The sequence below is a fragment of the Micropterus dolomieu genome, linkage group LG01, assembly GCF_021292245.1.
Source record: "Micropterus dolomieu isolate WLL.071019.BEF.003 ecotype Adirondacks linkage group LG01, ASM2129224v1, whole genome shotgun sequence".
In the NCBI taxonomy this organism is placed as follows: Eukaryota; Metazoa; Chordata; class Actinopteri; order Centrarchiformes; family Centrarchidae; genus Micropterus; species Micropterus dolomieu.
The window spans coordinates 925848-939844 of NC_060150.1; the positions used below are offsets into that span (position 1 = coordinate 925848).

The following is a 13997-nucleotide window of genomic DNA, read 5'->3' on the forward strand; positions in this document are numbered from 1 at the left end:
TATCAACATATACACATATAACATCACAACAACAGCATGTCTAGGTGAACTGAAATGTTAGCTGAATGTCTGTGGGCAAGTCATGAAACGTTACCTGACGCACACATCATGGCTGGAACTGCTATAATAGTGTTGTGTGGCTCGTCCATACAACAGACTTCCCTCTTACGCGTGAGCTTCTCGCTTTTTTTGCATGGTCCGAGTCCTCCTGTTCAGTATTACCCAGAGTAAACTTCACTCTCCTCCATGTTTGTTTATTCTGAATGCAAATTTCTTTCCTGCAACACCGGCATGTGTGGAAGAACATAGGAACAAAGTTATTTTTAAATTGGATCTGTTGAGTAATTTTGTTTCTTTCTATTACTATATGCATTAGGCTATGTCTTATGTTTTATGCATTGAGAAACATACGTTATGGAAGTTTTCCTGGGTGTTAAAAATAAACAGAAAAGCAACATAAAAATGCCAAAACTTACAAGATTCAAGTTTGAAGTCGGGAGCTCCATCTTTGAGCTGTTCGGTCGAAAGGTTTCATTTGGTTGTAAAGTTACAGCCTTGTGTTATGTAATGGTAACTATTGAACCCTGAGAATGTGAAATTGCTTTCTAACTGAAGAGGAAGTGATGTCTTAACTGAAGACGCGCCTTGAAGAGTGACAGAGAGTTTCATTTGCATTGTATCCCTTGGAAAGCTGCTTGCAATGTAAATGTAAAATTTGAGTAAAGTCCGCTATTGAGCAGATTAAGTCTTTGAAAATGAAGTGTCAAATGCTGTTCTCATTTTTATTTTAATATGGTCCTGGAAAGCCCACGCAAGTATGTGAACAAGAAAATTGGATCATTGCATTTTAATTTTTACTTAAATAACACATATGTATATATGAAACATTTAAATGCTATTGTGGAATTACATTTTCATTTTCAAATGTGCAAGATAATTTGAATAAAGTCCCAGGAAAACTTCCATACTGGATGCTAATTTTGATGCATACGTTCTTAAACAGAGTGAGGTGAAGTGGTCGCCTCACACACACGCCCGCCGCCAAAGTTTAATTGTCTTTATCTTATTGTATGCGACGCGCAGCACAAATCATTTGAAGAGAGACTGATCCTCACTTTTTGTGAGTTTCCAGAATCTATTACTGTTTAACTAAATAGGACATCAACAGGAGGGAATTCGCATGGCAGCGCATCCCCGCAAAACTACATGAAGTAAAACTACATGGAGCTTATAATTTTAATATAAGTTAAATTGGCTACAGCTGTGTAGCACATAGAAGCCGTTGCCATGGTTACTCAATAGCGTGCCTGCCGTTTTCTCATGTTAGCGTAGTCTGCTGACCCTCCACTGCTTGTTTGGGTGGCTGATTTGCAGGCTGGTCAACACATAGACAAGAAATTCCACGAACCTTCTAGAAAGATGAGATCAGTCATAGAAAGAGGTGGAGACCGTGCAAAAATCCCAATACACAAATACCTATAAAAAACAATGTTTGTAAGCTGTTCCTTCAGTTCATCTTGGGGGTCGTGGCTGTTGAAGTTGACTGTATTCAAGTGATATCAAAAGCAAAGAGATTAGGAACCGTAGTTTATTTTGAAAATCAGCACAGAAGTGCTACCGGAAGCAAGTGTACTTCCGGTAGCCAAGAATGCTAAAGGAAGGTGTACTTCCGGTAGCCAAGAATGCTAAAGGAAGTTAGCTTGTTAGCAGGAAGTAGCCGGAGCCGGAGCTCGGCCTCACAGTCGGAGCAGCTTCCATAGAGACCAAACTGTATTTTTCACGGAGCCCAAATGTCCAAATGTCCAGATAGAGCTGTCTGAATAGACTCTGTGCTGTTCCCTTTATCTGAACATGTTTAACATCTGAATTATCTCCCGGTGTCCTACGAAGCTAATGCAGTTAGCTTAGCTTGCTAGCTGGAAACAGTCTGGAGGAAAAGCTGCTGTGAATTAGTAAAAATGTCTAAAGTGGAGAACGAGGAGGAACTTGGTGGACAACGCAAACTACTGGACGCTGTTTTCAAGCCTGCAGCAGGTTTGTACACTTTACTGCTTATTCTCACTGTAAACTGCCTTTACTGCAGTAAAAGTACTAATCCACTCTGTGAAAATACTCCACTGCGAGTAAAAGTCCTGCATTCAAACCTTCCTTCAGTAAAAGTATGTGAGTATTATCAGCAACATGTACTTACAGTATGACAGTAAAAGTACTCACAGTGCAGTAAAATGTTCCTGTCAGAGTTTCTCTGTTATATCTGATGTTTCTGGATTAATATTCCTGCTGCATTAATGCTGAATTTTACTGCTGCAGCTCATTTTAACTCCTTTACATCCTGTTTGGTAGTTTAATCTGCAGCAATGCATCATGGTCTATAAGATCATCACTTGTGATATTAATGATCAGATGTAGTGAACGGATGTAACGGTTCTGAAACCGAGTCCGGTGACACAAGTCGACGGTCTCGGGACGCGGATCCGATGACAGATCGGCGACACACCTGCTCCCCGGACTGTTGAGCTCTCATTAAGACAGTGGGACTGTGACGGCGGCCGGTGGGCTCTGTAGCTGTGTTTATCGTATTTGTACTGACAGTAGGTTATTGTAGGTAATGTGGATCAAAACCGAAACTAGTACGTTAGTAAGTGAAATCTGCAGTAGTGCCCCAAGTAAAGTATATGTTGAAGAGACTGTATTCAAAGTTAGTGCAAGCACTAGGCAATATTACAAATAAAGCAGACAAATACTGCAGCTTCTCGAGACTCCTGAAAAAGAGCGTTCTCTTTCTGCCACCATCATCCCTGAGACCTCAAGACCAAGAATGCAAAGAACTGTGGAGAGGCTTCATCACCCAAAACAATAAGCTCACAATCTGATTTATTGCCAAGTAGGTTTAACTTTAAAACAAAGATTTTAGGCTTTGGAACTTTATCAAATAAAAACACAATAAAGGCAAGTTCTTTAACCACAACTGTACACTAACAATGTAATATCTATTTAGAATAATTCCTGCATCATACTTCTTCTGTAGTTTATTTTTTTCAAAGTATATTTTATAAGTTTTATAAGTGGAGAATGTTCTGTAGGCTGCATCAGGAGCCAGATGTTTCTTGATTTACTCAGACTGTAACGACAGAATAAGAGTGGATCTGCTGCAGCGGTCTGAGTAACTGGGACCGGGGCGCTCTGTGGGCGTGACTGGCCAGACGGCTGGCACGACTAACCTCGTGGGCGCTTGTGGACCTTCTCAACCCCAAAAACATTGAGAAGACCTCACATTTTGGATTTGCCATCAACTTTAGCAAAACTGCGAAGTTCTACACAGTTGATTTCTCGCCTCAAAAGTTTATTTTGTGATGAAATAGCGTACAAATCTTTCTTCGTTGCTTTTCCCTTCTCGCATGAATGCTTCTTCTTCGTGAGTAGTCTTACACAAGCAGTCATGGCTAGGGGTCGACCAATAATGGGCCTGGCCGATTATCGGCGCAGATTTTACACATTTTTACAATAATCTGCATCGGTCATTTTAAAAACAGATAGCCGATACATTTACGTAGCTGACGCTTTTATCAAAAGCGACTTACAATTGCTATACATGTCAGAGGTCGCACACCTCTGGAGCAACTGAGGGTTAAGTGTCTTGCTCAGGGACACAATGGTGGATGGGTCACAGTGGGGAGTTGAACCCAGGTCCCTCAAACCAAAGGCATGTGTCTTATCCATTCTGCCATCACCACCCCAGTAATTTTTTATTAATTAATAAAAACAATGCACTCCTTTGGCTCTTACGCAGCCGCTTCTCTCTGTCTGGAGAGAACCTTAGGCAAGGCAAGTTTATTTGTATAGCACATTTCAACAACAAGGTAATTCAAAGTGCTTTACATAAAACATAAAAGCAACAGGGAAATATAAAAAAGTTTTAAAGTTTTTAATAGAAAATAAAAACAGGCAGGTCTCCCACCTTTGCTTATTTTACTCCTCTGATTCGCCATCTCCCACTCTATCCCCCCTTTAGTTACTTAGGGACTCTAACCCTAAAAGGACTCTAACCCTTTAACCCTAAGGGGACTCTAACCCTTCCTTAGATACGGTCGTCACTGTAAGTCGTCTGTAAATTGTCCACGCTACAAACTCTGGTAAAAGTGGTTGAGAGCGGGACCCTGTCAACAAGTTAACAGTGGAGAAAACAGGGACTGTAATCCTTGTAATTCTACTCGGCCCTACTGTATATTTAGTTAATTGGTCCTAAAAACAATGTATTAAGTGTTAAAGTTAACAGATGATAAAGTATCATCAAATGACAACTGTTTATTTTATTGCCAGGAAACATAGGAAACAAATTCCAATCAATCTGTGTTAGACTTAAACCATAGCGGCCTTTGCCTGGTAACTGTGAACATCTTATAGCTTAACAAATATAGCTTCACTGTGGAATAAACTACAAAAACAGAACAAACAGCATCTTTATAAATTTACTACAACCATAAAAACTGCTGTAGCCAAAATATTTAGGAGATAAAGGAGCTCAGGCATCATGAGTCGATGATAAACTCTGAAGTAGCTGCTTTTTGTTCTGGAAAGCTCAGGCAGGTTCTGTGGGTTTTAGGGGGTAGAGAGAGGAGCAGAGAGAGGAGCAGAGAGAGGGAGAAGGGCTACAGAGGGGAGTCAAAACTGCCTTTAGTCAAATTTGAAAATAAGGAAAATTTAAATAGGCTACAATGTAAATTCCATATTATACAATCAGTTGTAAATATTACATAGGCTACTATATTCATTCTAATTTCATATGGTTTGCCATTAGTAGGTTATAGGCCTTATATCATTTCAGTGGATTGTTTTCATTTTTAATCCTTGTGCAGGATGCACAGTCTGCATATTTTACATGCTGCCAACGACGTTACCAGAGGGAGAGTAGCAAACACTTCAAATACGGCCAGAAGATTTTTATTTGGCTTTATAAAGGTTAAATATACAGGAGATTTACGGTGGAAACATTTAACTGGTGGATACCAGGTGAGAACGGAAAAATACGGGAGAATCTCGGGGAAAACGGGAGGGTTGACATGAGAGGAGTAGAGTAATGGGCTACATCCACACTGCTACGTTTTTAAAACAGTTTCATAACGAAACCGATCTTCTCGGTCCACAGCAGCGTTTCAGCTGCGTATCAGATTTGATCTCCGTCTATATTAGAACGACTGAAAACACACATCTAGTGGCCGTTCAGGTAGCTACACTGGGCATGCGCCTGCCAGTGTAAACATAAAGCAGACGGTCTACTCCGCAGTAGCAGACGATTTAGCGAAAGAAGAAATTAATACAGACCAAGAACCTCACCAGGCTTTTTTCTTTTTTTTTGCATTGACCGACAACGAAGTGGAACCTTTACTGAAAGTAACACGGGAGTACGAGAGACGGCGTCGGAAAACAGACTGGGAGTTGTCGCAAAGTAAATACAGCGACATGCACAGTAGGCTAGGCTAACTGTTAAGTGTTATTTACACAGTACTTATATTTTAATAAAAATACCAAAACTAAAACTCTGTAAAGCATCTGCAAGCGACTCACAAAGCCAAATGTGAGTGTGTGTTTGTTTTATAAAGTCCTCTGTTTTGTCCATCAGATCAGCAGCGTTTTCAAACAAACATCTTCTGATTCACCGTTTTAATCTGGACGGGAGGCGGAAACGTAGCAAAAGGTCTCCGTTTTTGTAACGAAAACAGAGAGAGGCAGTCAGCTGATTGAGTGGCACCGCTCTTTGCATCAGGAAACTCACACTGAAGGATCAGTCTCTCTCTGCCTGATGCGCTGAGTCTGTAAAACTCCGGTTGCAGGTGGCGTGTGAGTGAGATGAGCACAGCTGCGACAGTTTAACATGATCGCTCCTGCGTGTTGCTCCACTTGTCTGATTGCTGCTCAACTCTAATTGTAAATGATTATGTGGACGCATTAATCTCTTCTTGTCTGAGATGGACTTTGGTGCTAGCTAGCTTTGAAAACCGCTCACACAGCGTAGTGAAACATTTTAGCTGCTGTTGAAAATTTGTCTGGCGAGTACTGCATCATCTGATCGGCTTTTCTTATCAGCCTTTTTAGTGACCACCGATCAAACTAGTTAAATCCATTATCGGTCGATTATGATCGGTGACCGATCGAACGGAGCACACTTACTCTAAGCTTTTTAAATAGTGTTAAAATCTAAAAATACAGAAAAAGAAAAAAGGACAGTTAAAGATACAGTACAGTGTAAGTTATCAATCTACTAGTCAAAGGCAGGGGTAAAAAGAAAAGTCTTCAGTCTTAATTTAAAAGAACTGACAGTTTCAGCAGACCTGCAGTTATCTGGGAGTTTGTTCCAAATATACGGAGCATATTGGTGGGAGACTGGATGGTTCATAACGAAGCAGAAGTTCAGAAATGTATTTTGGCCCTAAACCATTTAGTGCTTTATAAACTAACAGCAGGATTTTGAAATCAATTTTTTGACATACAGGAAGCCAATGTAAAGACCTCAGAACTGGAGTGATGTGATCCACCTTTTTGGTCTTAGTGAGGACTCGAGCAGCTGCGTTCTGAATTAGCTGCAGCTGTCTGATGGATTTCTTAGGGAGCCCTGTAAAGACACTGTTACAGTAGTCAAGTCGACTGAAGATATATGCATGGATATGTTTTTCCAGGTCTTGCTGAGACATAAGTCCTTTAATCCGTGAGATATTCTTCAGGTGATAGTAGGCTGACTTTGTAATTGTTATTAATGTGCCTCCTCAAATTCAGGTCTGAGTCCATGACCACACCAAGATTTCTGGCTTGATTTGTGGTTCTTAACATTAGAGATTGAAGTCGAGCACTGACTTTCTATCGTTCCTCCGTAACTCCAGTTTTATCCTTGTTTAATTGAAGAAAATTCTGGCACATCCAGTCATTGACCTGCTCAATACAGTTACTCAGCGCCTGTATGGGATCGTAGTCCCCTGGTGAAATGGTTATGTAAATCTGTGTGTCATCTGCATAATTATGGTAACATATTTTGTTGATTTTCATAATCTGAGCCAGTAGAAGCATGTAAATGTTAAACAAAAGAGGTCCCAGAATGGAGCCTTGGGGAACTCCACATGTCATTTTTGTCAGCTCAGATGTGTGATTACCTATAGACACAAAGTAGTCCCTGTCCTTTAAGTAGGATTCAAACCAGTTTAGTACTGTGCCAGAAAGTCCAACCCAGTTTTCAAGTCTGTCTAGTAATATGTTGTGGTCAACCGTGTCGAATGCAGCACTGAGATCCAATAATAGTAAGACTGAAATTCTGCCACTGTCACAATGTTTAAATGGATGTCATTGAAGACCTTAACAAGAGCCATCTCAGTGCTGTAAATCACAAATCGATCCATCTAGCTCTAACATGGATGCATTTCTGAACAATATAGATTTGCCAAGGTTAGATGATGAACAGGAAGCTCTCTTACATATGCCGAATAATAAAGGTCACACCTGGTATAATACACTCCGACCAAACAGGATTTGCTAAGGGCAGGCACTCCACCAACAATACACACAGGCTACTTGATGTAATAGACTATGCCACTATTCATAACCTGGAAACTACAGTTGTTTATTTAGATGCAGAGAAAGCAGTAAATTGGAAATTTCTATTCGCTACTTTATATAAATTTGGATTTGGAAGCTCTTTCATAGATTGGATTAAAATCTTATACAGTTCCCCAAGAGCTTCTGTCAGGATAAACGATCATACTTCTCCATGCTTTAGTCTTCTGACTGGTATCAGGCAGGGTTGCCTACTCTCTCCCTCGCTATTTGCCATTTTTATAGAACGGGGAATTAAAGGAATTCAAACAGAAAATGTACACCATAAAATAAGCCTTTATGCAGATGATGTATTGCTTTTCCTCCTAAACTCACAAACTTCTATTTCTGAGACAATCACACTTATAGATAAATTCTCATCCATTTCAGACTACTCCATTAACTGGAGTAAATCCATAGTTTTACTTGTAATGTGTGATTCCCAGAGTAAATTTACCACACTGCTATAGTCTGGGAATATTAAATATCTGGGTGTCAATATTTCCTCCAGGCTGTCAGAACTGACATGGCTAAACTACACGCCTTTACTTAAATCAATAGAGGATGACCTTGTACAATGGATATCATTGCCTGTCTCCACCATAAAAATGATGGTCCTACCTAAAATCAATTACCTGTTTTCAGTGTTACCCACCAAACCCTCTGCTGTCAGGTTTAAATCACTGGACTCAAACATCTCAAAATTTTTGTGGAAAAATAAACCCCCACGAATCAGTTTAAAAACTCTGCAAAAAGCAAAAGATTGTGGTGGTTTAGAACTGCCATATTTTTCTCATTACTTTCCTGTCCAATAGACTACAGTATCTCAAAATGGATCAGTCAAAGCCCCCTGGACCACTCATGGATGGACATGGAACAAACAAGGAAATTATTATTATTATTATTATTATTATTTTTATTAAATTAAAATTTCCGATATGCCATTCATCAGTTCCAGCATCAAACATCATACCTGCTTTAACATAAGTGTCGTGGAAATTGTATTCTTGGTGAGAGGTTGAGCAAATAATTGATTTACAACAAACCGTTGTCTTTGAAGAATTTATTTAACTAAAGAGAATAAACAGAGACGTACTACAACAGAATCAGCTGGACCAGAGGTTCTGTGTCCTACGACAGTTACTAATGTCTGGCCCAGAGAAAAGGGCTGCATGATCATTTACACAGTCTGAGCATCTATGTTTTGGGGAACAAAAGATGGAGAAGAACAGCTACTGAGGAAAACAATCAACAACCCCACATCCCTGACCTAAACCCCACACATGTGGACAGACTGGAATAACAAGAACAATAATAAAGATTGAACCACCTTCGATAGCCTGATGATGCTCGGGGTGCTCCTGATTGTGTGGTAGCAGAGAGGTGGGGGGCTGCGTCGGGGGTTTGGTAACTCTGGGTCGGGGGTGGGTCTGCGCGATGGCCCCCCCTGGACCCGTCCTTGGGCTGGGCAGTGTTGTCGCTGACTCTGGGGTGCAGCCGGTGCTAGAGGGGCTCTTGCTATAAGCCCTGGGGTTTGGGTGTTTTGGTTGTTCAGTCCGCGGCGGTTGGGTGCTGGGTGGGGGGGAAGCACTGGTCTATGTTGTGTACGCGCGTTGTTTGGGCGTCTGTTGGTTGGGCCAGGGTCTTCCGTGTTTGCGTCAGAACAACAGAGTGAATTAGATTTTTGTGACATTAATTTCAAGGAATTTCTGATTTTTGTTCCTGAAAGTTGAGACTTTCTAGGATTTTTTTTTCTCGGTTTATTAACCCTCACCCTGGCTCTGTATTTTTTAGACACGTAAAATAGTCAAACTAAATACGTGAAAACAGTTAGGGTAATTTAAATATAGCCTACAGATGGGCTACATCTAAGAAATTGGCCTGTTATTTAATTAAGATTTCCTCCCTAAAATCACAGAGGCTGCAGGGCTCGCTGTAGGCTTAATGCTGATGTGTTTCCTAATTTAATTTCATCTGTAACCACAAGATAAAATCTAAACATATTTTATGAAATGGTGTATTAATATCCTACTTCTCATCATTAACACTGAGTACAGATGTGCTGTGTAGTCCGCATACAGGGTAACCTCGAGTAAACCACGAACAAAACCTGCTCGGAGCAGTTTAGAGATGCTATGTAAATTGCCATCACCTATCAACCTTTCGTAGTACAGACTGTTCAAATACGTTTTACAAAATATTTATTATTTCTCCACACATTTAAGACAGTAGTGGTATCAGTGGTCTGAATGTATGTAATGTATGTATTTCATTATTCTCCACAGACGTCCAGCTGCTGTTGGTGGGTAAAGAAGAGGCTCCCCCTGAGCAGCAGGAGTGGAGCCCCGGTCTGGACCAGGAGGACCCACCAGAGCCCCCACACATTAAAGAGGAGTGGAGGTCCAGTCTGGACCAGGATTACCCACCAGAGCCCCCACACATTAAAGAGGAGTGGAGGCCCAGTCTGGACCAGGAGGACCCACCAGAGCCCCCACACATTAAAGAAGAACAGGAGGAGCTCTGGACCAGTCAGGAGGTAGAGCAGCTTCAAGGACTGGAGGAGGCTGATATCACCAAGTTTACATTCACTCCTGTCCCTGTGAAGAGTGAAGAAAATGAAGAAGAGAAACCTCAGTCCTCACAGCTTCATCAAAGACTAACTGAACAGATGAAAACAGAAGCTGATGGAGAGGACTGTGGAGGACCAGAACCAGCCAGGAACTCAGATCCAGATAGACATTTAAAACCAGCTGCTCCTGACAGGATTTCAAACTCCTCTGAACCTGAGTCTGATGATAGTTTTGATTGGGAGGAGATCAGGAAACAAGCTGAATGTGCTACAAGCTTTGACCACAAGGTACATTTGCAGGAAAATAATGGAATCCAAACAGGAGAGAAACTATTTAGTTGCTCAATCTGTGGCAGAAGATTCCTCTGGAAGAAGTCCTTAATGACTCATATGGTACTTCATTCAGAAGGAAAATGTTTCAGCTGCTCTGTTTGTAAAAAAACATTTAAATGCAGGGTAAAGTTTGTGAAGCATGTGAGATTTCACACAGTGGAGAAACGCTACGTTTGTTCCTTCTGTGGTAAAAGATTCCCACACAACTCAAATTTGACCCGACACTTAACAGTTCATACTGGAGAAAAACCTTTCAGCTGCTCAGTCTGTATAAAAAGTTTTGGTAACAGAGACACTTTGTCCCAACACATGAGAGTCCACACAGGAGAGAAACCCTTCAGTTGTTCTCTCTGTGGTAGAAGATACGCAAATAAGTCACTTCTGAAAGAACACATGAGAATCCACACAGGAGAGAAACCATTCACATGTTCAGTTTGTAAAAGAAGTTTTCGTGTCAGAGACCAGTTGTCCAAACACATGAGAATCCACACAGGGGAGAAACCCTGCAGTTGTTCTGTCTGTGGTAAAATAGTTGCAAAAAAGTCACGTCTGAAACAACATATGAGAATCCACACAGGAGAAAAACCTTTCACATGCTCAGTTTGTAAAAGAAGTTTTCGTGTCAGAGACCATTTGTCCAGACACATGAGAATCCAGACTGGGAAGAATCTATTTAGTTGCTCTGTCTGTGGTAAAACATGTGTTGGAAATATGAGTAGACATATGAAAACCCACAGAAAGGAGAAACCATTTTGTTGCACTGTATGTAATAAAAGATACACTCGGCTTGAGCATCTTAAAAAGCACAAGTGTGCTGGTGAGAGCAGTGGAAGTAAATGAAGCTGCAACTAAGGGCAATACCAGTAGGTATGGGCTACATTACTGCAGGAATCACTGTTTAAACTAATCTGTATAAAACTGATCAATGAACAGTATATGATGTGAATATTTCTGAGTGAGGATGAATGTTGTGCAGCTGAAACAAATGTAGTTTAAAAGTGAGTTTTGCATTATCTGCTGATAGTCTGAATGTGTTTTGACATAATTTAATTAAATACGAAATCGGCAAGATTTTATTAACGTGAAATAGACGTCTAAAACTTAACAGTCAGTGTGAGCTTACAGACATATTTTCCACTTCCAAATAAATCATTAATAGGCTGACCTGCTGGGTCAGACTGTGACTTTACAATCACAGGTCCACAAGTAAACTGTGCCTTATTTTGTTTGTTAGGCCTACATAGCTTCATCTTCAGGAAGCCGACTGCTACCAGCATCTTGTCCCTTCAGATTAAATACCGCATTTAAAAATCGAATGTAGCCTTTTAGCCCTACCTTATCATTCATTAAGGAAATTCCAGTCCGGCAAACAATGAACGAGCAACGCTGTATAAAATGCAATTGTTAATGTATTGAGTCTGTCACCCACTTCTGTGTTTTTAACTTAAATAGCCTATCATGGTCCGCGTTGGCAGCATTCATATTTCTAACTCTACCCGATTAAAATGGAGCCTCTGCCTTTATTTACCTGTTGCCATGGTGAATCGTAGTATTGGACCTCCATTGATGAGCTTCCAGCAGGTTCAACATACTTGACTGAACTAATTCTGATCGGCTGTTCTGAAACCGAAAAGTTGGGACTTTCTGAAACAGAACCCAGGTGAGATCATCTCTGTTTTTTGTCTTGTAAAATAATACTCTTTTTGTACCAATTATTGACTGACTCCAGTATGTTTTTCTGACTACAAGTCAAGCTTTTGGGTTTTCAGTTGGCCTTGCCATTAATGTTTTGGCAGCGTTTATTCTGGCGGTGTCAGGTGACTCCCCTGCGTCTTCAGTGCACATTAAAAATAGAATGTTTGAAATGTTGAAAACTGTTGTCATGGTTTTGAGTTAACCAATCATAATTTGGGCCGCACCTTTATGACATCATTTCAATCTTCATTGCTGCGGGATCCTGGTTCCCCTCCACTCGGGAGATGGCGAAATTGTCCTCCCCAAGTATGCCCTGCACCACCTTACAAAAGGCGCTCAGTGTTTTGCCTGTGAGGCCTCCACCTGAGTTTGAATATCAGTAATAATAAAGATTATAAGTAAATAAGGCAGAGCTAATTGCAAAGGGCCTATAGGTATGCGAAAGGGAAATAAATGAATTATACCTGTGCACAAAATGTTGGATTTTTGGCGGCTGTGATCTGTGAAGCGTTTAAAAGCCTGGAGATGTCCTCCCATGCCAATTACTTATCAGCGCTGGTTAATCTTGGGCTGAATTTGCTTCCTCTGTTCAGCAAATTCAGCAAGCAGTAGTGCTGCTTATTCCCTCCAGTTCAGTTTTCTTTTGGAATCCACGGTGGCTATGATTGGATCATAAAATCCAGGCTATAAATAGGCAAGTCAGTAAACAGCTCTCCGGTTTATAAATTTCTAAATAAGAAGTGGTGGATAACGTGCAGGAAACTTTTTTCTTTAATTTCCAATGTGCATATCATAATGTATTCTCTGGAAAATTCTTTATTGTCAAACGTGTTCATGTAAACCCCTCTTCACCATTTAAGGTGAATGTATTTGAGAATATTCTTAAAGAAGGAAATCTAGTGATTCTCTGTGATTGGTCCTTGCCTATGTTGTCATCCAAAATCCTGTTTGTGAACCAGCTCTGCAACTGACACTTAAGATTTACTCCTACACTTAACTTAAATTAGGACTGAGATGTTCCATGAGTAAAGTTCCAGAAACTTTAAGACTTTAAAACAGACACTACTAACCTTTTTAAATGCAGAAATTACTAATCTTTTATTTTCTGATATTACTATAATTTAACTAACACGTCCTGCTGTTGTCATAAGATGGAAGTATTTTTCTTTTTTAGAAATGTATCATACATTTATTCAGCAGTATGGAAGTGGCTGTTGAAGTTGACTCTTTTCACCTGATATCAGATCAAAGAGACACAAAGTGAGATTAGGAACCGTAGTTTATTTTGGAAATCAGCACAGAAGTGCTACCGGAAGCAAGTGTACTTACGGTGGCTAACATGCTAACTTTTCCTTCACGTTACCGTAAGATGCAGCAGCAGAGCCTGCATGTGAGGATAAACGTGTTTAAGTGGACTCTGTTTAAACTTTCGGGATGTTTCACCTCAGACTCATCTCCTGTTAGCCAAGAATGCTAAAGGAAGTTAGCTTGTTAGCAGGAAGTAGCCGGAGCCGGAGCTCGGCCTCACAGTCGGAGCAGCTTCCATAGAGACCAAACTGTATTTTTCACGGAGCCCAAATGTCCAAATGTCCAGATAGAGCTGTCTGAATAGACTCTGTGCTGTTCCCTTTATCTGAACATGTTTAACATCTGAATTATCTCCCGGTGTCCTACGAAGCTAATGCAGTTAGCTTAGCTTGCTAGCTGGAAACAGTCTGGAGGAAAAGCTGCTGTGAATTAGTAAAAATGTCTAAAGTGGAGAACGAGGAGGAACTTTGTGGACAACGCAAACTACTGGACGCTGTTTTCAAGCCTGAAGCAG

The 13997-nt window shown here is 40.6% G+C and overlaps 2 protein-coding genes across 2 annotated transcripts in view; both read left to right on the forward strand.

Moving 5' to 3' along the window:
• The first annotated feature begins 1679 nt into the window (after positions 1–1679).
• LOC123971620 (zinc finger protein 271-like) overlaps positions 1680–13997 on the forward strand; it is an 18020-nt gene continuing 5702 nt past the window's right edge. The window contains exon 1 of the mRNA XM_046050556.1: positions 1680–2034. Within this exon, the coding sequence (XP_045906512.1) occupies positions 1959–2034 (76 nt within the window). The 5' untranslated portion in view covers positions 1680–1958. The remainder of the gene's footprint in view (positions 2035–13997) is intronic.
• On the forward strand, positions 10113–11415 carry LOC123972054 (gastrula zinc finger protein XlCGF8.2DB-like). Its single transcript, XM_046051260.1, has one exon. The coding sequence runs from the start codon at positions 10247–10249 to the stop codon at positions 11318–11320; it is 1074 nt and encodes a 357-aa protein (XP_045907216.1). The 5' UTR covers positions 10113–10246; the 3' UTR covers positions 11321–11415.